The sequence below is a fragment of the Anoplolepis gracilipes genome, chromosome 10 (genome assembly GCF_047496725.1).
Source record: "Anoplolepis gracilipes chromosome 10, ASM4749672v1, whole genome shotgun sequence".
In the NCBI taxonomy this organism is placed as follows: Eukaryota; Metazoa; Arthropoda; class Insecta; order Hymenoptera; family Formicidae; genus Anoplolepis; species Anoplolepis gracilipes.
The window spans coordinates 3,228,153-3,255,487 of NC_132979.1; the positions used below are offsets into that span (position 1 = coordinate 3,228,153).

General features: G+C 38.7%; 2 protein-coding genes and 1 long non-coding RNA gene across 5 annotated transcripts; 1 reads left to right on the forward strand and 2 right to left on the reverse strand.

The window, feature by feature from the left end:
* Positions 1-103: 103 nt before the first annotated feature.
* Positions 104-8,622, reverse strand: Mnn1 (menin 1). The gene is made up of 4 exons (XM_072901271.1): positions 7,594-8,622; positions 7,173-7,483; positions 6,960-7,099; positions 104-6,794 (listed from the first exon to the last, which is right to left on the reverse strand). The coding sequence occupies exons 1-4, from the start codon at positions 8,159-8,161 to the stop codon at positions 5,990-5,992; spliced, it is 1,824 nt and encodes a 607-aa protein (XP_072757372.1). The 5' UTR covers positions 8,162-8,622; the 3' UTR covers positions 104-5,989.
* Positions 8,623-8,872: 250 nt separating this feature from the next.
* On the reverse strand, positions 8,873-9,745 carry LOC140670730 (uncharacterized). Its single transcript, XR_012047607.1, has 3 exons — positions 9,656-9,745; positions 9,197-9,245; positions 8,873-9,065 (listed from the first exon to the last, which is right to left on the reverse strand). It is a non-coding gene; the product is annotated as an uncharacterized lncRNA (long non-coding RNA).
* Positions 9,746-10,139: 394 nt separating this feature from the next.
* LOC140670728 (uncharacterized) lies at positions 10,140-26,191 on the forward strand. 3 transcript variants are annotated; one of them, XR_012047605.1, is made up of 4 exons: positions 10,140-10,372; positions 10,598-10,717; positions 11,384-11,553; positions 11,639-18,034. XR_012047605.1 is itself a non-coding variant. In XM_072901456.1 (3 exons), the coding sequence occupies exons 1-3, from the start codon at positions 18,607-18,609 to the stop codon at positions 24,929-24,931; spliced, it is 1,689 nt and encodes a 562-aa protein (XP_072757557.1). In that variant the 5' UTR covers positions 15,651-18,606; the 3' UTR covers positions 24,932-26,191. The 3 variants fall into 3 exon arrangements, 1 of the variants encoding a protein (XP_072757557.1); XR_012047604.1 differs by lacking the exon at positions 11,639-18,034 and adding an exon at positions 21,744-21,881 and having other exon boundaries at positions 10,141-10,372; XM_072901456.1 differs by lacking the exons at positions 10,140-10,372; positions 10,598-10,717; positions 11,384-11,553 and adding exons at positions 21,744-21,975; positions 24,647-26,191 and having other exon boundaries at positions 15,651-19,778.
* Positions 26,192-27,335: the final 1,144 nt, after the last annotated feature.

The following is a 27,335-nucleotide window of genomic DNA, read 5'->3' on the forward strand; positions in this document are numbered from 1 at the left end:
ATGCTGTATGACATGAAAGCATCTAAGAGCGTTTTGCATAGTACATGTAATTCTTAAGCAGCAGGGATAAAACAAGGAATAGAATTGAACTATTACCATAAGAGTTAGAATAAAATAGTTTATTGTAATCCACAGAAAAAAACAAGACATTTCCGTGATGCCTTAAGATCTGTCTGTCTCACTGTTACTGTCAGTTTAACAATTAGCTGCGGTTACACTCCCTTCTGTTTGAGACCGCGAGAATGCTACGCTTCGCCGCCGTATCGCGATATCGACAAAACAGTCTTTAATACTCGAATACTACCGGATATAGTTATAGCTAGAATCTTGCCGACTTACGATCGGATCGGATTATGCATTTGGTATCCTTATAGATAAAAAGCTAGGCTGCCAGGCGATATCGCGATTCGATGATCTACGCTGGTTATCGCTATCTCATTGTGTCGCGATACACTCACTCTTCTGTTCGCATTACGGAAGAATATCGCATGTTCTCTTTCCCCTTTCATTCTTCTCTCTCCTGTTATTTTATGACGCCCGTAGATCCGGACAGTCGATCTCGATCGCAATTATCGTTATCGATGTTATCCAGAGACAAGCAAAATATTACTCCATTCTTGCGAGCGTCACGCCTCGGTTATGCTCCTCATATCTGACTGTCTATTATTCATGCGTTAAATCTGTATGTGTATTCCATAATTAATTCGCTTCTAATCTCTAGATCTATGTATACTGATGCCCAAAGGACATTCGCGATTACTGCGCCTTCTGAGAGAAAAGTGATTATGCGAGAGAATATTTGACTGCTTATATAATCGAAACACTGTGAAGTAATATTTTACACAGCTCTGCATGTGTTTATAACGCTTATATCACCGAGGCTTCTCTTCGGTTTTTGTTCGCTTAAGTACATGAGAAGTTTATTATACCTAGCAAGTGTAATTTACTCGTAGATGTAGGTGTTTAAACACTCGGACTTAGTTTTATATTCTAATGTAGCATTTTTTTTCTCTATACAACTCTAATTAACATGTCCCCACATGGAAGTACATCTCCATTACGAAGTTCTGAATGAGTTATCATCATCAGCGTGAATAAATCTCGAAAACGTGGAGCATTTTACGCAGAATGTGAATCAGCGTAAAATGCTCAGACGTTAAAGAACTATTTTAATAAAACTTAACATGATTAAATGCGCGAAGAATCTAAACTCGTAATGGGTCATTCGTTGCAAAAGCTCTTTAACCGGCAAAATGTCGCGCATCATTCATCTGTCATGGAAATTAATGAAAAACACGATAAGTGTCGAGCGAAAGCTGAAGAGAGATGTCGTTTATTCGACAAGAACTCTGAGATCTCCACAATTGCAGTTTCTTGCCGGTCAAACTCGTGTTGTCTGTGGGCAAGCCAAACAACACATAAATCCGAAAAACATTTTAAAGACGTCTACAAAATTTTAGAGTGTCTTTACGATATCTTTCGGATATTTCTATTAAACTCGGAAGTCTTATCATGTCGCGTACATGCCTCTCGTGCCCCAATCTTGTGCACCGAAAGCAACGAACAATGAGGTTCTTATTAAATATATCTCCTGGTTATATATAGCATTAAATGATATTCGCATTTAAGATTCTGTTTTGTATTAGAAGCTCGGTATGAATACGCGTCAGTGTCAAGGAAACGATAGCTACAAGCGGAATGAGTTGTGCATGACAAAAAGATTGATCGATCCTATAAAGCGTTTGTAAGGAGACTAACAGCGTAGCTAAGCACGTGTCGAGTTATGAATCATGCACGTTTAGCAAGCAGGCATTATGGCACACAAGGATAAATAAAGATATCAGATGGATTGAATAAAGAGCACCGGTTCTTACATTACGAGGAGCGGAAAGCTTTCACACGCAAGTATTGGAATTATGTAACAAAAATCTCGTGGAAAAATCTTATCGAATAAAAAAAATCACAAAATGACCGCAACTACGACACAGAGCATTAAAAAAAAAAAAAATTGTTTACTAGACGATAAAATATGAGATTTTATACATTATCTTCGCGCAACTATTTTTATTTGATTTTTTTTCGGAAACTTGTGTTTTTATTGTATATATACTTCTACATATTACACGCTTATTCTGTTGTAACAATTAAAAACATGGCCAACTACAATTATATAGTTTATTTAACGGAATTTTGACGATAAAAATTCTCATTGTTAATATTCCGTTGATATATACAAGTGTTAATTAATTTATTTAAAATATGATTATATTTATAAAATATGTTCTTATAGAAACATATATATATATAAAATAATTCTCGCTACAAATAATCCCCATTGGCCATCTCAATTATTTCATCATGATTAAAAGCGAAGCAACTTTTAAAAAAACTATTTAAAAAAAAAGAAATATATATGGCGGATACTACTTTCTATTTACGGTAATACGGCATCTAGTTGGAAGTAAAAAGGGCACAGCATATAAGAAAGACGGATATAAAGACGGAGATTAATCTACCGTGTACAATTTTCCACGTTCCACAAGATGTTTCACCTTCAAAATGTTTCAAGTTTCGATGAAAATTTTTGACAAATTTAAATCGATCTTTTCTTCTCAGGAATTTTTTACGGCAAGTTTTGTGAAAGTTCTAGTATATTAAGAGAATTGAACTTCTAAGAAAGATTCAAATTTCATAAAGTCATTTATCGATTAATCGTAGAAAAATTTTAAAGTAAAGTTTCTCAAAGAATGTATCGTAAATTAGTTGATGGAATATTTCAAAAATCGTCAAGGAATACGTCATTAAAACTTGTTACGATGAAGATGGAACATTTTGTATTTCGCAATTCCGAGCAATCGTTTACGAACGAAAGCGAGAAGACGTGACTGACAAAGAGGATTTCTCATGAATATCATGACGATCTTATCTGTCAAGTGTCTTAATCATCATTTTCAGTTGCTCAAAGTCGCCACTCGTTTCACTCGCACGCAAGATTTGCCTGGTTTGCACGATTGATGGCCGCACAATTTGGCCGAAAATTTCGGTGAAAGTCTACGAAAAGTATAATGTAAAATATACTTCACGATAAGTCCGCCGATCATGTGGTTGCCACTCGGGACGTTCCAGCGAATATTACATTCTGATTTTCTACGCTCGCAAACATTACCAATAATACGTCGATTCGGAGGGCGCGTCCTCCATTAAATACAAAAATACTGTTCTGATGCACCATATCTTTTCACCTATTATCTCTACCATTATGCACATTATAATCCCTGTAGTCTTTAACGCTCCGTTATCGTGGACGAGGAAAGAATACTGACACATGTAAAAGTAAAATAGATATATGTGTGTGTATTTGTGAGAAAAAAAGAAATCGTGGAAAATTACCGCAAAAGTGCCAAAGTATCGAATTTCGATTGCGATTATAACTCGCGAGAGACTTATCATTATTTCTCTTCCCCGTGATTTTTTTTAATTTCAGACCTGGTTGCACCAACATCGGTTTTGTAACTAAATAATACTAAATTTGTTTCCAGGTTATTATTACAAAATGTTATAATTCTGACAATCGCCAACTCGGAGTAGTAACTATATATGTATATTAATTATAATAATTTAAATTATATTGTAGAATATATTATACAAATTGAATTTATTATATGTACAGTAAAAATGAAATTTATACCATGATGATTAAAAAGACAATAGTCCCTCTCATTGAGAATTACTGCTTCTTGCAATTATCTTTAAGTGGATAATCATGCATCTAATTTTCGGCAATGTGGGCCGTGCATTTCAGATTCATCTTTTCTAGAGAAAAGCCACTCCTCGGAGTTAGTTGAATCATCGTCGGTGCAACTCAGCTTCGATAGACGCCCAGAGAGATACACGACGGTACAATTAAAAGAGAAGACAACGCTATAATACAGCGTTAAATATATAAAAAAAGGAGCGGTAACAGAAATGCCTTTAACGAAAATAATCGTCGATGTATAACATCGTTCCGCAGAAGAATCTTGCGTGAATTTTGGTATGCGCGCGTCGTACAGGCAACGGACTGTCACTGCGTATTCCATGTTCCTTGATTAACATTAATACTACGGTCGTTTAATTAATGTTTTTTTATAATCGCGGCGCGGCGTCAAGCAAAATCCCGTCTCTTACCGCGCCGTTCGTTTTTTTTTTTTATAAACTACGGCTATTAGATCATATAATTACATATATATAAATATATATATATATATATACTTTGTATGTTATATTTCATATATATATGTATATATACATAATATTATATATATATAGTATATATTCAGCATCACAGTAAGATAGCGCCCTTCATTATTAAGTTATCGTCGATCAGCTCAGACCATTTATATTTTCATTCCTGTCAACAACATACCCTACAACAATCTGCTTAAACATCATCAAAGACTTCTCGGCCGCAAACCCCGGCGGTGGTTTTTACGTAGTGTGAACAGGTGACGAAGATATCCATCACCCATGAAAATCCGAGACAAACGGGAGAGTATTAATTAAAGGTCGTGTGAATCGTATATAGCCAAAGAAGAAAAGGGCATAACTGTCAGTTTTTCGCGATTAATGTGATGCCAATCACAACGCGAATGAGTCGCCGTTCTATTTTTTTCGATAGATTCACAAACGAATGATGGACAAAGAAATCTCTAGAGCGCACGAATGAGAGCACCACAAACAGGTCTCAGTTCGTCATCGTCGGACAAGAGTACGCATTTTTATACTAAGGAAGAGAGATTGATCAAACAATCTGTGATACTGACGATCGCGCATGCTTCTATTTTCTTTCACGCAAGTAAAAGCGCGATGTCATCTCGCATTCGAACGATTCATAGATGACGCACTGTCTAACGCACTGTCATTCCGCCCCTATCGACAAACAGTAAAATAGAGAAGTCTTAGAAATATACATACTCTTACAATTATATACTCTGAAAATAAATAGTTATAAAAATAAGCGAGAATTTTATGCTTAAAATACCTTAAAGGTAAGAACTTAATTAGTTTGCACCACATACGGAGTGGAATGTATTTTCCTTACTAGAACGTACAAGCGTAATTCTAACAAAAGTTCAACTACCAAGTGTAAAAAACATTAACGGCAACTTGTCAATTATAATTAAGATCGATAGTGCAATAGCTCAAATAGAAAAAGAACGTGAATCAATAAATAAGAGTGCAACAAGAGATTGTAGATGTATGACAAAGTGACGATCATCGCGAGAATTAATCCGCGACATCGTCGATGAATTTGTATAGATAATTCATAGAATAAATAACTGTGCTCTAAAAAAGATTAGTTTACCCGCGGAGACAGGTTAGATTAGGTACAATATTCGATTCTTTTTCCCATCTTCTCCTCCCTAGCCTTCCCCTTACACCGCAAGTCACAGCTCTACGTACTGTGGAAGAATCAAGAGAGATATTTACACGCAAAATACTCGAATCGTTGACGATCGCGAGACAATTCGCGATCCCGTCCATTAACTTAAAAGCGGGGAAAACTTTTTTGTACTTTTCTACAAATTTTTTTCTCTCCGTGCCTACTTTGCACGCTATATATCTAACGGCGATATATCCCCGACGGTAACGTAAAACGTTGCCTCGCAAGTACCCGCGGCGTCGTTGCAAAACGAGAGGAGCACCGTGGAGGGCTTCGTCCAAATCAAAAACGGCACGAAATTCATCACGACGCTCTCGAGAGTCAAGATTCTGAACAAGTTTCCGAGGACGATTCGTGTCCTACAGATATATCGGCGGGGAACACCGAGAGCGAGGAAAGTCGGTATATATACCTTAATGACTGTTTTGCGCCACAATGATTGGCCGACCGTTACGTCTCGCATCTGCCCGAGCTCGCCGAGCGAAGAGTTATATATAATCCCGCTCTAAATGTGTGGTGGCACTTTCAATATTTCACTATACCGAAACGTCGGTCGAAGATCTTATACTATTCACGGCGCGTCCTCTTGGGACGCTGACTGACTCCCACGTCATCGCTGCCGCGGGATTTCTTACCAATTTGTACCTGACTCTGCGCCGTCAGTTGCAACGAGATCGCGTGAGTGTTGAGTTTCTCCGCTAACAGGAGATCCTTGAGACCCTTCATCTTTTGACTGTACAGCGTTATCTTCGGCTTCTCATTCTCGGAGTCCGTCTTTACTTCGGGTTCGACAGTCTCCTGAGAGGTGGAAGGCGCCGGCGGTAAAGTGTCGTCCGGTGGTGCGACGAACGGCTCGCCCCCGCCCTGCAGGAGGTAATCTCTGTTAAGTATCTTTTCGCTGCAAGCCGCCGTCAAGGCTTGAATACTGGGATGCGTCGACGTCGAATTGGAGGGCACTTTGGACTCTAGGCTCTTGATTAGATCTCGTGCCGCGTTACCCCGTTCCTTGGTCTTGCAGTAATTATTATTGTTGTTATTGTTCAACGTCTCCTCAGGACTCGTCTCCCTTTTATGCGCTTCTTCCTTCTGTTTGCTTTCTGTTTCGTAACACTCTATGACGACCTGTGCGCGTATACTGGCGTCGAATTTTGAAATTGTGTTCACCAGCGGCCGAGCCCAACCTATGTGCAGCACGGGAGTGTTGGCGCCCTCTTCCCATTGGCAAATACCATCGTAAAATCTTAACAGGTACGCGAAACAACGTGGTTGTTGCAACAAGCTCTCATTGACGCGTACCGCGTGTGGTATCAGTTCGTTGGCGATCTCTAGCAGTTCCTTATATATCTCTCCGTCGTCTCGAGAATAATCATATCTAGATATTGTAATAAACACATATCAACGAACAGCAATATTTAACATATTCACTGTTACTGACATGTTCAAACGAACGCACACATGGTTAGTTATTATTATTAGTTGCAGCTAATATCTTGAAAATATTAGGCATAAAAGATTAGAAAGAAAATCAAATACTTACTTTCGCAGAACATCAGCTGCATCGGCCCATGATGCAAATGCATCCACATAATATTCATGCCGATACAGGTATCCTCCTTGATAAGTGTAAGGATAGACATGTGCGTTTGCGTAAAATTTCCTCGCTGATCTTACAGCCTCCTACAGAAATATTACATTTAGAATAAATATAAAAAAAAAAAGTATTGTAATCCAATATTTTAGCGTGACAAACCTGAAAGAGATTTATCGGTGGTGGCCTTCCTTGTGTAGGCGCAGCCTCCTCCAATTCAGCGAGATTACCCAATGCCATAGGATATTTTGCCAAGTGACCCAAATCATACAGTAACCACAATAGTTCTTGCTGGACCAAACCTACTTCAGCCGCATCAGTAGTTGCGCTTAAACTAGGGTTGATGGCTGACACTATAGTAGCAACTTCCAGAGCACGATTGCACACCATTGCTTGACCATTTAAATATAACCATGATCGAGATGCTACACCAGGCTCCACTGGTTGTCCACGTTTATCCTCATTTCCCTTACCTGATAACAAATTACGATTACTGCATTTATCTTTAATTTAAAATTAGGCATATAAAATCTAACAAAAAAATACTTTGCAGTTTCTCAAGATTCTATATAATATAACGTACCATGCCATGTGACTTCTGCTGTCTCCGTTCCATCCTCGCCATACACAACCCACGCATGATCCTCCGACATGGCAAGATGTACATCTTTGAATCCCAAAACCTGACAGCCAGCCACCACAGCAAAAGCGACTCCGTAACAATCCAACTTGTTCGCCGTCAAGTAACTGTAGAGGCTCTGCAAATGCGCGCGGTCCTTGTAGTAGCTCCTGGTAAGCGAGTTCCATATCACGTCCGACACTTTCTTGACGAGCTCTCTGGTGGCGTACTGGGTGTCGTACACGGTAAGATCTACGGCACCCTTGATCACCGCGTGGAATTTGGTATAGAGCGCCTCGGCAATGTGATACTCCACAGCCGGCAACATCGTCTCGTCGTTAGGGGACTCCTTCTCTTGCGTGGTGAATACACGATTGCAAGTCAGGGAGTTCTCGACGGCACCTACGAGGATCGAGAGCAACGCGAGGTCCGGCTCGGCGCTGTTCTCCAACTGATTCTTGAAGATCTGCACGATCGCGGAGATGCTCCGGATCGGGAACAGGGCCCTGTCCCTGTCATGAAAGCCCGCCATGTCGCGTAGAGGCCCGCCGATAACTGGGAGACGACCGCTGCTGGGGACGGCGCGCGCTCGCGGAAAACGCCGGTGGCTGGCCGTCGGGATCTACGACGCCCGCGAGAGTCAGGCCCGGATCATACCTATTTTATAATATTTGACCCCGGTGCGGCGCGCGCGCGCGCGCGCGTTTCTGACAGAGAGACCGCGCACCCCAGAGAGAGTGTACGCAACGGACGGTACACGTCCACCACGTTGTGTCCGCCGACTCGACTCGACTCGACTCGATTCGACTCGACTCGACTCGGGTCGGTCGTCGGTCAACGCGCGCGCGTTACTCGGCTCCTCCAGTGAACGCTACCCGTGATGCGCGGATCTCTCGCATCTCTCCGCACGCACGACAAAAGCCGCGGCGACTGGCGACTGGCGACCGTTCCTCTTCCGCTGCTCTAGCTCCTGCCTCCTGCTCTTGCCCCTGCCCCTGCCCCTGCCCCTGCCCCTGCCCCTGCCTCTGCCACCGCTACTCCCTCTCACTCTCACCTTCGCTCACACCCGCCCGCCCGCTCTATCTCTCTCTCTCTCTCTCTCTCTCTCTCTCTCTCTCTCTCTCTCCCTCGCTGCCCTATCGTGCCGCGCCGTGTCGTCCAGCGGCGTCGCACGGAGCGTTTCCATTCGACCGTCGTCGCACGTCGCACCTCGCGCCGCGCCACGGTCGGGGATAGAAGCCGGTAGAATTTTCGATGGCTCTCGTGATTTTCGACGCAATACGCACGGGAGAAAAAAAAAGAACACGCCAATCGGGCCAATCAACCTGCCGCTTTTTCGGAAATAATAGATATATGTGAAAACATAACGGGAGATTGATTACTGCGTCGCGCGCCGTCGCATATATACGAGAGCCATTACGTCAATTGCTTCCCCACTATGTGTAACGAATGAAGAGAAATATTATTTTTTTTTTTTTTTTTGCATTTTAAAGCGAAAATTGAAACCGATGAAATTTTTGATGGAGTTTTACTTTTCTGTGCGATGAATATGTATGGAAAAGGATACGTTTCTCTCGCGATAATTGAAGGATCTCTCTATTTTATAACGAATAAAGCTGAAAAATATTTTACGAAGTAAAAATTAAAACCGATAGTGTTTTTTCGATAGATACATATGTTACAGATACACACAAAAAAAAAAAAAATATATATATATATATATTGTTTGTTTTTATCGCAGCGAATAGACGAAAATATAATTTTTGTGTTTCAAAACCAAAAGCTAAACTGCGTTGTAAATAATATTCTTTACGATGTAATAATATTTGATAAATCCTGTTTATCAAATATAATTATTTAGAAAAACAGGATTTTATATATAGGATTAGATTTGGAAAAACTTTAATTTTTTGATTATATAATATAATGTTATTTTTTTAAATATCTCGTTTTCTGTCAAAATGTATTAATATCAAACAAAATTCACGTACAAATTAAACTTGGATAATAATTTAGACTATAATACCTGTCTATATTTGTTACGCGAATGGTTCTGTTAATCGCATTATATGAGCTCTGTAATACCTGGAGCCTCCAAGGGTTGGGGAATGACCCAATTTTCAAATTAGAAAAGGATATATACATACCTGCTAATGCTAGCTAGATTGCTATCTTTGTCAAGGATTCGCCGATTGAAAGTACTTAGTATCATAGCTAAAAACATTGACTTTATGTATATACACCGACAAAATCATTGATGGTATATACTTTTTACGAATTAAAAGAAAAATAAGTAATTCACAATCATTTCCAATTTCACTGTTTAAATTCATAAATAAAAATATTTTCTCGAAGCTATGCCAGCGTTTTTTATTATTAACAGTAAATAAGAAATGTTTTTAGTTTAGATAGTTCATGTAAAAAGAGACAGAGCTCCACCCAAGAATATACATGTCTCTTTCTAATTCTGATCCCGATTATCTATAGGATAGTATAGGAAGGCTCACTTTCAATATACTATAGAGTTCGTGTGTCGTTTCGTGTTCATCTGTTGCAGTTAGTTTGTGCGCGTGTCTTTTGACTAAAAAACCGATATCTTTTTCCAAATCAATTTGTTTGTTATTGCTTCATATGTTATTAAAAACAACAGAAAACTATAAGTGTCGATTAAATCGCGTTTAACGCGCCTCTGCGTTTCCTAAGCGTCGCTCTTTAAACTTCAAAATGAAAGTAACGATCAAAAGTGAGTAGATATTATATTTTAAAAGAAACCTTAGTAACTTTTATCGCTATCCAATCTATATACTTGTGATTTGATTTGCGATTTAATTACGTATCTGTAGAGTTTTTAATCGCATGGGTACGCGGTTATGTTAGGTACTCGTATTTACACATTTTCTTGGCCATGAAGTACATTCTTTATATAGACTAGTATTGGCGATCATTCGCATCCACGTTCTTTCTTCAGGTTGGACAGGCGTCGCCACCTGGCGCTGGATTGCCAACGACGATAATTGCGGCATATGCAGGATGCCGTTTGACGCCAGCTGTCCGGACTGCAAGATTCCTGGAGACGACTGTCCACTAGGTATTGCATTTCAATTCCACATTATTTTATCTTTCATTTATAAATATTCACGTATATACAGATACGCATAGCACGATAAGTACTGGAAAATACAATTTCCAAATGTCTACTTGATATTTATTTATTATAGATTCTGTTTAAATATTTTTATTATTAAAGAATCAATTAAATTAAAGATTATTTTAAAGAATCATTTAAAGAATTGATTTTACTTTTACATGACTAAAATTTATAATTCTTGATGTAAAAAATTATATAAAATTGAATAATTTATTCGAAACAAAAAGGTTTGCGAAAAGATATTTATTTAATTTAATTTCGCGCAACGTGCCTCGTAAAAGCGTGGAAAGTGCGTAGGGGGACGGACCCTCTCTCGTAAAATGCCGCCGCGACGGGAACGCGTGTCCGCGACGGCGCGCGATATCGATCGACGCGTGCCGGTTCGGAGACAACGCGGCTGACACAAGGGCGCCGGCTGCCCTTCTCCCTCGTCCCGTAATCCTCGTATCGATGCGCGTATACGCACGACACACGCACCGTCCGTCCACAAACGCTCCCTCCCCGCCGCCAGGTGCGCGTCTCGTATTCTCGACGATTGCATTGACGTCGACGTAGACGAAATTAATTTAACGCGCGTGACCGACATTGTTATCTCTCTCGTTCCAGTCTGGGGGCAGTGCTCGCATTGTTTCCACATACATTGCATCATGAAGTGGCTGCACTCGCAGCAGACCAGCCACATCTGCCCGATGTGTCGCCAGGAGTGGAAGTTCAAGGAGTAACCGCTGACGTTTTCCGCACGGGCCCGCAGGTGTCAGCACGCAGCGAGTAATCAGGTAATGTAATAATGCGTATCCATCTTCCGGCATGATGAAAACGTGCATATAATATATGTATACTGGATGACTTAATTCTTTTTAGGAAAAAGACAGCATGTCAATCTATAAAAAGGTCGTTAGATCAGATTCGCTGAGTTAAACTTTCGATGTACAATCGATCCAAAGTCTGTTAAAGAAAAGACAATTACGAGCAACAGCAGATGGCAATATGCTCATTAGCATCTATTCGTAAACATATATTTCTTAAATCGATTCAACACGCATATGTATATTCAGCGTGCTGTTTGCTAAAAAACTTAGTCTTAATGGAATTGGTATAAACGCTCAACTTGTGCGTTTTCTAAGAGAGAGTGTATCTATACCGCTAAATTTAGGACGTTATCTAAGGAAACCCATCCATCCGCCGACGATTAATTCCGCCTGCCGTATGACAACCCGACATGCATTCTCGTACGCAGTCATGACTGGTGCAACCAGTTCGCAATCATCATTCTTCACGCATCTTCTAGTCTTCCTACCAAGTCTTTCTTCTTAACTTAACAATCAGCAGCGCATATGTAAATTATTTCTGTAATTTTTTTATCATTACACATAATATGTTCGAAGAACGCCTTAGAAATCTGAATTGTAAAGTAGTATTTAATTTAGGGACCGCACAATTTTCATCATTAATGAAAGTCTAAATTTCTATTTCTCAACTTCCGCATTCTCTATCGAGAGGCAAATACGTTTCGGGTTCAAAAGGTTGCTGTGCGACTGTATGGTTATCAGAGCGATTGTATCCCTCCTTTCGTATCTGCGCGCTGTATAGATGACGCATTCGTTCGACTCTCGTTGAATTATTAATAAGTCGTATTCAACGATACGCGCTGTCAGCGTCTCGTGTGTACGTCCCGCGTGTCGAGAATGTAACGTAATAGCCGCGGCATAATCATTTTCTCGGCGGTGGTTACGGTCCCATCGTCCGGGTCTCCTTTTTCGCTTTAATTGCGGGAACGCGCATTTTGCCGGCATAATTGTGTGCGAGAAAATTCTGACATGTCTAATGGCACGCGGAGCATGCGAGTAAATAGTGAAGAAAGTCAGAGTAATATCGTGCGAGCGTATTTTTAACGTGGCGATTTTATTTCGCTCGTTCTGTGAGTCAATTTTATGTTTACGTCTGCAAAAAAAAACCTGAATTATTTATCATTACGAAAAGGAAAAAACTATGTATTCCATTAGCGATACGGGTGGATAAAGCGATGGTCAAAGTACAAAATATATAAGAATAGCACGCAAGTCACGTTCAACTTCCAAGATATATTGTCTGTTAACAATTGAGGAGTATTTGTCTAGCTTAGCGTCAAATAAATTACCGTAAAACATTACAAGAATTGTTGAGAATGTTTGCAATATAATATTTGTTTTTTATTCGGCATCTTTAAAGACCTTTAAAAGTGAAGATATTGTATTATATAACACGCATAATATGCTGCATATATGTATATATAATATATATATATATTATGAAGGTCATTTGCTATTTAGCATCGGTGTCTAAAACACGTGTCTCGAATCGCGTATTTCGAGAAACCCCATGACACGGTTTCGAATCGAAATTGTTTTGACAGTCGCGTTGTGGTATATATATTCCGTTGGACGGAACCATCTATGAGCGATATGGAAATATACTAGCGATCCGATTTCGACCGGTCTAGGGTCCGGCTGGACCGTGGGGGCGCTTGCCGATTTGCATTTTATCGGTGGGAGATCGGTCGCAAAAGTGGAACGGTTGAGTTTTTACCTGAGCCAGAGCGAAACAGAGTGTGAATAAATTCCGAGCCCGCGTTTTCCCGGCCGACCGACGTGCCACTTTGGCCTTAATTGCGTCGTGAATGAGCAGGCGGGTAAACGCGCCGCGATCGCGCGCTGATAACGCGTTGAGTCGCGATGTCATCCCACATAACGCGCCAGTTTCTACGAGATCGAGACGTACGAGAGAAAGATATTCATCCGAGGAAAGTTGTATCGAGTAGCGGTTATGAAAATGTTATTTGATATCCTGAGAAAAAAAACGCATATGTATTTTTATATAAAAATCCGTAAACATATAGCATCGTTGTCATCGTTGAAATTTATTAAATTATGTATTATATGAAAAAAAAAAAAATAATATATATTTAAATTTTATACAATACATATATCGCATATTTGCAAAATACTCCACGACATATTGAATACACAACACGTAAATTCCATTCAACAATTCTTAATTTTGAAAAAATATGTTTGCGCATAAAAATATGTCTTGTAAAATGATATAGGTAAGAGATTATTCCAAAGGAATATTAATTACATTTCAAAGACTCTGAGGATATTCTCGCGCATACTTTTAAGAATATGCTATATTACAATCTTTTATGAATATCTCTAATGGACGAAATATAATTAAATTCTATCATAAAATTCATATGAAAGTAATATGAAGTAAATTCGAAAATCTTTATACAGTAATTAAATTGTAAAATAATGACAAAAGAAACACTGAAGTAACTATACAGCTACTAATGAAGGGAAGACGCTAAAGACGTCGTTAATATTAAAGAAATTAATTTATATTACAATAAATTAGAAATTTATATTAAATTAAATTAATTATTTTTGCTCCATTGAATGCAATTCTATTTTAAAACTCCTTATACAAAATCACGTCGGAGTCGAAAATAAACTCGAGCAAGAAGATGCGATGTTTTAAAGCGGAGAATTGCTTCGTTAAGATAAATTACGCGAATCAGGGATAATCGTTTGCTCTTTCCGTAATCTTCGAGCACACAGCTAGGGAGGAAGGAACGAGCGAAAGCTACAAATGTCGCGCAAGCTACGGCACTGGGGAACGCGGACCTCCGCGCCATCGGGGCAGCTCATCGCGAGACGGAGGGGACCTAATGGGTCCCTTCCCTTTTCTCCGTCTCGCTCCGTTCGTCACTTCCTTCGATAATCCTTCTCCTTCTTCCTCCGACCCTCCAGTCCCCTCGTCCGCTTACGGGTTACTCTCTCACGCGATACCACGGCGATACCACCGCGGCCGCGTTACATGTACACCTACATCCGACACTGGAGGTAGTGAGACGGACCCCGGAGATGGCCCCGAGTCCAGGGACTTGCGTTTCATAACATGTGACTTTTTTAATTAGTGCTAATTGCATGGCGGATGACTTTTTGCATATACTTCATGTTTTTACAAAATCTTGTAAATGTATTTTTTTTTTATTTTGCATTCGCTTTTTTTTTTTTTTTTTTTTTTTTTAATGAAATGTTATGACGATGTCAAAGAAAATCGAGAGGAAATAAACGGGATGTTTTTTGCTGCACGAATTCTAGAAAGTTTATGTTTATCGTAAATCACCACTGCGTTCGGCGTCGATGCGAGTAATACGCTTTCGAAATGAATGCATTCGCGGATAATAAACACCTGCAATTGATATGATGTAAAATGAAGAAACGGTATGTGACCGATACCATGAAGTATAACGTGAATCTTGTAATTTCATCGAAACGAATTTCGTGGCGAAATCGTGGCTTACATAAACTTAAGCAATCTCGAACAAATAATATAATATTACGATTCGCCACATGCATAAAATATCTTGCTGTATGTAAATGAATGATGCTCTTAATTGTTGTATAATTTTATCGAATGCTATGTCAACTATGCTTTATTTTTTTGATGATGTTTAATATTTTTTATTATTATTTTATTAATCCTTGCCTTTTGGCTTTGGATGACTTTCAGCTTTTTACATTTATTGAGATTGTGTCCATGTTGTGTGTGATTGTATAACAAATGGTATAAATTATATTAAAAATAAAACAAATAATAAAATAAATTAAAAACATAAAATATACATCTTATAGACCACTAATAAAAAAAAATTACAATTAAATTCAAAACTTAAAACTAAAGTTAAAGTCAAATTTGAAAATTAAAATCAAAATTGAAATGGCAAAATTAAACTCAAAATTCAAATTAAAATTAACATTAACATTAAACTTTAAACTTAAGATTAGAATTAAAATTATCAGGAATGATGTATAATATAATAATTGATTTTAAAGTGCGAAATATTATCTAAATTCGCGATATATAGCTATATACAATAATGTCAGCAGTTTGATAACTTAATCATACGAATTAGATAGAATCTTTTTAGAATTTTTAGAAAAGTTTTTATTTCCAATATTTCGAGCGATCGAGAATTATATTCGTCGTGAATTTGAAAAAAAAAAAAAATATCATAGAAAAGCAACATCTTATTGTTAGAAGAAACTTGAGTGCCTCGGCGATGTTAGAAAGTGCGCGACCGCGACTTTCCGTAAAACTTAGAACGCCGATAATAGATCTTTTTCCCCATAGATCCCCCGCTTTTACGTAATATGCCGAGCGGTTTGAACGCTTCGTGTTTTTCCTATCGGACCAAGAACTCGCACAGCATCAGCGTGATCAGTATGCTAAGAGATCGCTACGAGACCGCGTTGAACCCTCGTCATCTACGACTACGCGGGTCCTCCTTACATTTACCTCTGCTCTGTGCCTCTCACGTTGCTTCTATATACACATACATACACACGCACACGCACACACACACACACACACACACACACACACACACACAGACACGTTCACCCATCCGCTTACTTGCTGCTCACCCACTCGCTGACTCACACATTCGCTCATTCACGCACACATGCGACAGGCCGTACGTTCGTCGACTACCTGACGAGAACTCGAGCTCGGCCAGTCACGTGGCCACTGATCGCGAAGGATGTTTGTGGGAAAGTCGCAAAGTCAGTCCGCGGCGGACGGCCTGTCGAGAAAGAGAGGATAGAGGCGGCGCGAATCAGGTAGAAGAGAAGGAGGAACAGAAGGGAGAAGGAGATACTGGATCGGGGATATCGCCTAAGGTCTTTGCTGTTGCTCTAGCTCTACCTGTCCGAAGGCGTTCGGAGCGCGTTGTTTCGATTCGTTCTTTCGTGAAATATACGTCGGCAAAGTGCGCGCGATCGAGAGTGGGAAAAAAAATCTTTGTTGACCTGAGGAAAAAGGGACTTTGGGGATAGCATGTGGAGCATGTGAATGGAGAACACTTTTTCCATCATGTTTTAAGGGAACGTTCACGCTGAATAGGGCAAAAAAAAAAAAAATCAATGATTTAGTTGTGCATTAGAAAGTGAGGATCGCGTGGTATTTCTGATGCACTGAAACGTGGAAGACGCAATGTGACGCCGAGCGAGACTCGGAAGTGAAGATGCGGATGAGATCGAAGTGATTCTGCAGTGTTTCCGCTTTGCGACATCAACTTCTTATTCGCTAAACTTCCTCGTCGATAGTTAAAGAAGCTTAATCATCGTACTTTCTAATGAATTTTTTAATAGAGAATCCAGAGAGGAAATATAAAAAAAGATACGCTAGATTCAAAATATCACTCCAGGCTTTTGCAAGTTGATGATAGCGCGAACATTTGGTACGCGCTGCGGATGCGGTATGCGGTAGAAAGTTTACTCGAAAACCAGATTGCGATAAACCAGATTGCCTTCGTAAAGAGTAGCGAGAGACTGTTGGAAAATCTATTTGTGTACACTCTTCATAAAAAAAGAAAGCACGAGCGATCGAGATAGAAAGGCGAGTATGAAGACCGTGACAACATCTCGAAGATCAGCTGGAATGAAAATTTGATCGAGATACATTTCTAATGAAAAATCTTAATCTCTTTCCGCACCTTCTCTAGCGTAAAATCGGTTAATCAACGTACGCGAGGATTTAAACGACGTGGGTTCCTACAGGATTGTATATAAAATTACTCTAACAATTTCAAGAGGCGACTCATCGCGATCGGAAAATCCGTTCGAATGAAGAATTTAGGAAATTAAAGCCGCGAATGTGAAATCATTAAGGAGCCAACTACGTTCATGATTTTCACGGAATTGTATGCAAAATCGCATCGGCAATATCGCGAGGCACATCGACACGATCGCGACCCGCTTACGAATAAAGAGGACGACGTGGGACTCGAGGGGAGAGAAACGAAAGAGAAGAGACGAAAAAGAAGGAAACGGTGAATCGACGGGTACGCGCGGCAAGATTGCGGCGATTTTGCTGGCGCAACAGTGTAAAAGCTTGTAGCGACGTTGCACAACACTCTTGTCATTTCTGATCCGCATTCAACGTATATATAGATGCTCGTTCATGCGTTTTAAACGGATGGAAATTCTCACACAAATACGTCGCAAGACATGGCTTTGTAAACGATATTGCTAGTTCATACATTTTAAAAGGCGTACTCGTCGTTTTATCTATTCACAATCGCGATCGCAAATTCTAAAAATATCCACTATCGTCGCAAATGTTGAATCAGTCTCTTTGTAAGAAATTTATTTATTTTTCCATTTTGGAAATGATTGTATTTTCGATTCGTGCAACGCCATTAACAAGAAACATTTATGAAGCACATAAAATTCTTTGCTGATCGAAAGGCTGTTTCTCACATTCATGACTGAGACACGCGCGCGATAAGATGGTGATAAACACATCGTCTCTTATCTTGGAAATATGTACTTTACCGGAACGTAGTTTTCATCGCATCAAGTGAAGGTGCCTCGCGTTACCACTGACATTTAGTGAAGTGATAGTACTAATATTTTTGTGAAATTTCTTCAGGGAAATATTAATTAGTGATTCACAGTTGGTTCAAAAATTAAAATGTAATTAGCAATCGTGAAATTATTCTCTATTTAATCTTTTTATAAAGTCATTTATAATGACATTTCACACTTGAAATGCTGCACGTATATTTTGTAGCATAACATTTTCAAAGCTATATCGTTAATATTACGAATGACGCCGAACCAACGGAACGCAGTTAATCGACATTAAAATATTTTTTCATCGAACAAGTCCACTTCGAATGTAAACGCTGACGTTTCGTATTTCGAGGTGCTAGGTATACTTTCGCATATATAAGCGCGTCGCCGTCGAGAATGAGCGGTTAGGCGATCCGAAAAACGTGCGGAATGCAGTTGGCAACCAGTCAGAGACCTCATCCGCCTCCGGTGCCACCTCGGCCAAGTCGGCAGGTGGTTGCCGAGGCCCTTAAGAGGTCGCCAAGGCCGCCGTGTCCTACTAGACAGGCACCACCGCCGCCAAACACAAAGCCTTGGAGATACAATCAACAACAAACGCAACAGCAGCAACAGGTGGATCCAACACCGGGTGGACGCACGATCGTGTACGAGTCCATCAAGGAGGATTGCAAGGACGAGAGCGCGCCGGACGACACGCGAGATCGCAAGCAAGCGAGAAGTACGATCGACAAGAATGCCGAGAATCGGTCAGAGAATGCAGGCAAGGCCGTCTCGTCTCATGAGCACCATGAAATTTGCACGAACGCCAGCTCAGGAAAGCTTTATTCTATGGGAAACATCTTGGGAAATGTCGCGTGGAAGCACAACAGTCGGACTGAGGATCAACGGCCTCAGCACAGACTTGAGGCTCGAAGAAACTCCCGCGGGAAGGATCCAATCGAGCCATCCGACTATCGAGGACGATGCAGGGGTTCATCCGCTAAAGATCAACAGAAGGAGAATAGTGCTGTCGCCGCGACGGAAAGAACCGAGGCGACGTTGACGATGACGAAGCTACCGGCAGCTGTCAGGACTGTCAACGTGTCCTTGGAAGACGAGCATCATGCTTCGTTCTCTCCGGATTCCGCTGGCAGGCAAGTCACGGTGAGTCATTCGGAAAAATGCAACGGCAATCCCGAGAGAGAGGCAAATGACGAGCAGGTTAGATCGACGCCCACGTGCAGATCGTGCCCTGGTGAGCAGCAGAAACAGCATCCGGAAATTTTCTCGGCGAAGGGAAAGGCTGCCGGGAATGACGCCGCTGAAGCTGTATCCTCGATCGAGAGATCGACGAGCTTCCCGAGCGTTGACCGCGTCGCTACCACGGTGCTCGTCATGGACGAACCAGAGCGTAAAATCGCGCTTAGCGATCATGAGGACAATAACGACGATGATGATAACGATGGCGACAACAACATCCATCGACAGGACTGGCTGGAAGCAGGAGTCCATTACTCTTCCACGCAGATTACTCTACACGGAAACGACATCGTCGACGGAGATCGTATCAACGGTTACGATCATCGCGAGGAGGAGAGGATCACTGATCTTGATTTTATCAGGTAGACCAAAGTAACAAAAAAATTGTCCGCTGCTATCTACAGAATGTGTCGTTGAATCATTTATAAATCCATGGTAATAACAATACGATATAAATGAGACTCTTTTCCATTCGTTAAATAGTGACAGACTTGAAATCTTTTAATTAGAAATAAATTAAGTTTTTTTAAGAGACCGCGTTCGTAATATGAGACTCAAGGCTGCGTTTTGCTTAGTTTTATAAATCTTACTTATTGTTAAAATATATTGCAATAATAGAAAGATTATATTGCATGAAAAAATGCTTTTTTTAGAAAATTTCTTACGATTATTTTTTTTAAATAAAATATTTAATTTAAAAAAGTAATTTAAATACTTTGAATTTTTTTTTTTTAATTTTTATTAAAATGTTTAATATGAATTTTTCAAGTGATTTGACAATCAACATTCTTATCTTGAGCGTGCAATATGACTAATAAAGACATTGTTGAAATACTATATTAATTTATCAGGTAAATGATCTTTATGATATAACGTCACGAGACACGTGACACAATACATCGACGCTAACACATTAATTATCAAAGAGTAATAAACACTAACGTATATAGATGCTAATGTATTAATTATCGAGGAGCGATAGCTGCAGGAAAAATCACGCATTGTTACCGTACGCGTTGATCTGGATTCAACGATTTGGCGATACGAACACGCCGCTTTCTCGCGTCGCGCGATAAGTGCCGTGTCGACGAGCTATAAAAACTGACCGTTCGTTAGTGTAACTAACGTTAAAAACAATGCACGTCCTTCCTCTCTTTTCTATCTCGGTTCCCGATCTCGAATCGCTCTTGAGTTTCTCTCCATCTAAAAAACCTACACTTGACGTTTTGAAAAATTAGAATTAATGTATAATATATATTAATATAATTAAGATGTATAACGCACAATGATGTATACATGTATAGCAATTATACAAAATTTAATAAATATTACAATAAAAAAATAGGAAAAAAAAATATATATACATATATATATATATATATATATATATATATATATATATATATATATATTATTTTCAATATATCACGTTTGCGCATATATATTTTTCAAAAAATAAATGCAAATATAGAAATATATAACCCAGGGACTGTACAAATGTATAAGGAATTTATGAAATAAAATTAATTGATTAATTTTAAATATTAAATTGATATATCGTAACTTGTGTTTATCAAGTTGATATTACTGCATGTGTCGATCCACCTCAATATGCGGAAAATAAAATGAAACATATAGGCCGTAGAACCGAGTCAAATATTGATAAGAATGGGCACACGCTTGTACACGCGATGATATGAGTCATTCACAAAATCTTTCGTCTTTTTGACCGCAGGCGACCGACACTCTCAAGACAGATCGATTTTTATTCCATAAAATGATCGTATAACGGTATCCTCATTTCCTGCGGCCTCCATCATATTTCGCCTTTGGCAAAATACAGAAAGAATATTTCACTCCTCTCTCTTCTCTTCTTCTCTCTCTCTCTCTCCCTCTCTTTCTCGCAGGTCTTTTACTATATACAACTATTTAATATTAAATTATTTCCTTCATGGATTTCTGCTTTTATCAGTATTTTGTAAATTTGTTACATGTCAGAAAACAGGATTAAATTAAAATATCTTTTTGTAATACGGTATATTAATTTATTCATATATATATATATATATATATATATATATATATATATATATGTATATAGAATATTTGCGAGTATATTTTTGGTCATTATAAATATATATTTAATTATTAGAAAATTTTAGCTATTAATTTTATCACTAAAAACTCATTGTACATTGTCGTAGATATTTATCGAAGAATGAGAGTGATACATTGATATATAAAACTATACGACTCCTACATTAAAGCACATTACTGGTTTAAATGTAAATTCGCTATTAAAAGTGAAACTTTGCGGTCTGTTTCAGCATACAAGAAAGGATCGCGATGTCTTCCTTGCAAGGATTACCTCCGTTACCGAGAAGCCTGAGCGGTTTCAACCTCAGCGGATGCGGCGAGAACGGCGAGCCACCTCCACCGCCCACGAGGTCGTCAAGTAAATCCCAAAGAGGCGGTAAACCGTCGTCATCGAGGCCATCGCCACCTGCCAGACAACTCACCACCCTGGATACCCAGTTGGCGGTACTCAGGAGAGAAATGGTACTCTATTCGAGAATCGTTTGCGCATTCTTTCTCGCGCTTTCAACGCCGAGGAATGCGGTTTCGTTACTTCGGTTGGAAAACGCAACCCTCTCAAAGCTATTATTTCTTTGCGAAATATATAATAGTTGCTGTGCGGAGTTTTATGTAGGATATCGGCTTTTTGTATGATTATTTACGTAAGCATCTCTCTATATATATTTTTTTTTTACGTATTACTTATTTAATATTTATTTTATATTTATATTTATATTTATATTTATATTTATTTAAACTACAAATAGAGATATAAAAAATATGAAATTTTTATTTCGTAATTTAATTTAATTTAACGCGCTAAAAAACAATAGTTTAAAAAAAAATATTTATTGCTTTTTTTTATTAAAACATATTTATTTAAAATATTCATATATGAAAATATTCAATGCTTTTCTTGCAGTATTGAAGCACTTTTAAATGAATAAAATTTAGACACTCTGACTAACTGATAAATTTAACTTGTTGAGAGAAAGAAAGATATCTTAAATTTTTTTACAATTAATGTTGCGGACCTTGGTAATTAAGTGGCTGAAGCAATTAGTATCGAACTAAAGAAAAAGGATGGCTGAACTTTCTTGATAACAACTGTGAAAATATTTGAACACTGCATTTTAGGACGTGCAGCAGCATCGTTCGAAATGCAACAGCCGGTAAATTGTCGATGCTGTTCAAAGTGGTGTCTGAAATTGTTCATCCTCTAACACGGCAGCCATTAACTCCAATAGAAACCATTAGTCATCCGTTGCGACGCGAAATATATTTACGAGCATGCAGGAAAATTCCACGCGTTCATATGTAATAATACGCGTGATTTAAAAATAAATGCTGAGAGATTTCCGCCGTCATCGATCGCTGACGCTGAGCTGGCATAGTCGAACTTTATTTTTTCACGAAATAATTTGTCATTTGAATTCTCGACTCTTTAAATTATTTCCATAACATATTTTACAAATTATATTTTTTTAGTTTTTTATACATATCTTTTTTTTGTATTTTATTTAAATATTTTTTTTTATTTTTTTTTTTTTTTTTTTTTTAATTTTCTCTTAATTTTGATTTCTTTTTTAAAGATATTTTTTTTATAATTGCCTTTGCTGTTTTAATGTAAGCCTCGCAATTTTCGCCACTCCTTATCCTCGATATTCTAGTGCGTTGTCAATCCGAGCACGTTCCGTAAACCGTCGTCATTTTCTACTCAGTCGTTGTCCACCTCTGCTATTTCTGCTTTTTTTTTCTCTCTTGATTCTTCCGCGTTTGTTTGGGCGACCCGACCGACCCGTTACCTCGAGGCCGCGATCGCGTGTGAATAAATTGCGGAGCGCGATGAGCGTGTATTTTATGCGTGGGATCATAAGTAGCGAGGGAAATCGTATCATAGCGCGGTAGATAAAATACTTATATCATACTCGTTGTGCATATAGAGGTTCTATTTTTTCAATAGATACATATTACGCTGCAGATTTCTATTTGCGCAACAGGCAGAAATTAATACTTTAGATTTTTTTATGTCGATTAACGATATCACGCGCGATTCAGATTCCAAAAGACTATTTATTTCGATTAAAATTGCTACAGTATATCGTCTACGAAATTATTAGGTCTAGATATCTCGTTAACGTGTCCACAATGTTTCTCATTATTACTTTATGAGATTCTTCGAATGTCCTACTGACCCGACGATCTTGCGAATTACTACTCGTTTGGTACAAAATTATTGCCACATTACATCGATCACATTCGCTTAGCATTCGCGGTCAATCTTTGCGAAATTAACTCTAACGGGACCTCGTGTAGAATTTCTCCGGAGGAAGAGAAGCGCTCGCGTGACAAGTGTTTTGTTGTCGTTTGCGCCAGCATCTCGCGTACCTAAGTTAAGCTAATAATTTAATAGTCATCCAGACAACACACGAACTGGCACAGCCGCTCCCACGCTACGTTTTCTCGGTTCCTCCGAAGACCTCCCCCCTTCCCTTTTCCTCCCGGTCGCTCTCTTTCACCTTCGTTCTCTTCTCTGCTCCTCGTTATAGTCCTTCTCCTTCTTCCAGTCTCGTTTCTCCTTCGTCGCACTCTCCTCGCCGCTGCACCTCTCGTATTCTTCTCATTCTCATTTTGCGTCTCTCCTGTACTACGTTTCTCTCTTCCTATCCGTTCCCACGACCGCCGAGTCGCTTGGAAATGCGTCATTTCAGTCCGTAAATCACGAGGTAACATTTACCTTGGTGACCGTATGGTAAAAGTGAATGCGCCTCGCGTGCCAAGTACATTGCAGTTTCTAGATTGAGTCCTACATGAAATTTCGCAACAATGCACGGATAGCGAATAATAAAAAAATAATCACGATTATTTGTGCAGGCAGAAAAAAGAAAAATGATAATTTTAGTAATGAAGTAAATAAATATTTATCTCTTCTTTTCTCCCTTTTTTGAATAAAATAATTTGTATGAGAAATTACATTATAACCGATTTGTTCTAATCAAATATAGAAGTTATTACACTTTCAATAAATATCTCTTCTATGTAGAAAAAAATCTTACTATAATAATCGCTTTTTTATTGTCAAAAAAAGAAAGACAATTTTACTTTTGATTATTAACATATCGATGTTATAATATTTATTTTTCCATTTCCACAGTTTGGGCTGCGGCAACTCGACCTGTCTTTGCTATCGCAACTGTGGTCCTTAAACGAGTCGATCCAAGAGTTTCGACAGCTGCTGCAGGAGCAGGAGGACCGAGCGCCTTCGCCGTCGCCCAGTAGCGAGGAGGGAGACGACACATCCTACGAATCACATCCACCGCCACCTCCAAGAAGGCCGGCACCCACGCTGCATCATCATCGACCGCCGCGACCGCCTAGACCACCCAGACCGTCGGCCAGCGACGAGTCGCCGTCGAGCGAAGAGTACGGAGCCGTTTGACGTATCGTTACTGAGAGGAAGAAGTACTCGAGAAGGTCTCGATCCTCTCATCGCACTTAGAACGTCTTGCGGAAACGCCGATATTTACGAGAAAAAAAATCTCAAGAGACTAACGTGAAAACAGAAATTGCGACGATGGGCATTTCGATATCCTATCGGCGGTCAAGATTCGCACGTGACGTGACATTCAATTGTGAACTATTATTTCCTAAAAGTACCTGCAACGTTACTTGTCAGGCTACTCAAGATTGCGATCTCTATAAGACGGTTGTCTCTCTTTAATTTGCGATTCGGATCAATCGCTTATTGACTGAGAGAAATTATACTCGGTAAATAATTCACGCACGCACGCGAACGGTGTTATCTCCTTAGAGAAGGTGTCACTTCTCTACTAAAGTGTCACTTAAAGAGGTATTCGAAATTACAATCTATGACGCTTTTAATACGAAAGGAGGACTTATAATCAAATCTACTCGATGATGGAAGATTGCGATAATTTAGCGTTATTGCGGAGATTGTTTTGCGTATATGCAGGGTAGTAATCGTTTCGCAGTCTGAAAAAGAATTGATGATTGGTCAATTCGTAACAACCGACATTCCGCATATGTCGCAATCTCTAGATAAAGAAAAGATTCGATTGTCACGAGCGAGAGAGCTCGGCATGCTCTCCTCTCTACTTGTGATAGCGCTCGAAGGGGCCTTTGATTAATGATAATCACATCCATATTTGTGCAGATTAAGATTCGAGACTTCGCTCCGCCGCGAAGCGACCATAACAGATCCGAGCCCGTTGCACCACGATTCTTTGGTGGTATAGTACGAAAAATAGCACGTTCATTTAGCTAGAAAGTGGCTAATGAATCTAAAAAGAGTCACGGTGTTCTCTTTCGTGTTTTTTATACTGTTGTGCCTATCACAAAGTTCATTCTTGTTGTTGATATTCTCGGATTATTTAACAAAAAAAAAAAACTTAAAACGCAACTAGATCTACCGTACATGCGAGAAGAAAAATTTTAAATCCTTAGAAAACATAATTTTTCAATGGGATTTCTATAAACTCGTTATTCCTCATTATTAGTATATTTTTTAATATTCTTTTCTGTGACACCTCAATCCGTTGAATATTCGTGCGTATGATATTTTGAAATGAAAAATTAAGATTATCAATGTTTTGCAGCGCCCTTTCGCGTAGATTAGCACGAGCTATGTAAAAATATAATGTAAGACTATGCAGAATAAATGAAACTTAATTTAAATATACTCTGTCATATAATTAAAATCTTTCCTTGCATATGTACCGTTATTCTGGCACGTAATAATCGACAATACTGCGTCTACTTATGTACTACATATGTGCAAATGGCATGTCATTCCGAGATACGCAGCCAGCGACAGGGTGTGTGCGGAAACAAATAGTGCAATAGCAGGTCAGCGAGGATGAAGAAATTGTTACGGAGTCTTCGCGTTATACAAGGTGTGATGCAATATATAATCTCTACTGCACTATTTATTCTAATCACATATTACTCGGTATCTTTTCCATATAATTTATATAGGTATAGTTTTTAGCGTCACGATGTAAATCATGAAATATGTAGTAAGATGATTAGTATTTCAAGAATATCTTTTATATACGTAAAAAGGATATAATTTGTTACATTTTTAAAAAAGATAACTGCGCGATTAAGAAAAGTAACTAATCATATTTTCGATATTATTTCCGCGATCATGATGTATTATATAATACAACTATAATAATTTTGTTTAAACTTATAATTTATTTATCGAATTATATCATAATGATATTTTATAAACGGTATTTTTCTTTAGAATTTCTAGATTCTTTTAAAATCACAATTCTTGGAATTTTAATTAGCATCACTTCTTTCATACGTAATTATATTTTTCTGATATATTGCATTGTTTTGTCCCATTAAAGTTTTCAGACAAAAAACTCTAGGAATTTTCTGCTTCTATATTTATTTGAATTTTTAGAAAAAGAGAAGTGAAATCATGAAGAATGAAATTTATCGGGGACACATTATTAATTGTAAATAGAAATATTATTAAAGTGACTTTTTTGATATTAAAATAATATAAATGAGAGGAAAGGGAATTGTGTTTGATAAATACATTAATTACTATAATTATTTTGACATGTGTTTAATCATTAAAAGTTTATCTCTTCATAAATACTTAAACGCACGTAAATTGGCGGTCAGATCTAATACAGATACTCATACGTAGATATGCACGCACACGGACACATACGTGGCACTCACAAATTATTCGTAATCGAATGCCGATCGATGAAACGTTTGCGATTCTACAGTTACAATGAATCTGTGATTCTCTAACTGGAATTATTATTTAAAAATCTCGGTGAACTTTAACGATTAAACTT

Bases quoted from the DNA above. Each gene is read 5' to 3' on its own strand.
- Mnn1 (XM_072901271.1), bottom strand. From the start codon at position 8,161: ATGGCGGGCTTTCATGACAGGGACAGGGCCCTGTTCCCGATCCGGAGC. The intron at 7,484-7,593 runs GTACGTTATATT...ATTTGTTATCAG, and splicing joins AGCAGAAGTCACATGGCATG to GTAAGGGAAATGAGGATAAA. The intron at 6,795-6,959 runs GTAAGTATTTGA...TACAATATCTAG, and splicing joins GCAGCTGATGTTCTGCGAAA to ATATGATTATTCTCGAGACG.
- LOC140670728 (XM_072901456.1), top strand. From the start codon at position 18,607: ATGCAGTTGGCAACCAGTCAGAGACCTCATCCGCCTCCGGTGCCACCT. The intron at 19,779-21,743 runs GTAGACCAAAGT...GGTCTGTTTCAG, and splicing joins ACTGATCTTGATTTTATCAG to CATACAAGAAAGGATCGCGA. The intron at 21,976-24,646 runs GTACTCTATTCG...CCATTTCCACAG, and splicing joins CGGTACTCAGGAGAGAAATG to TTTGGGCTGCGGCAACTCGA.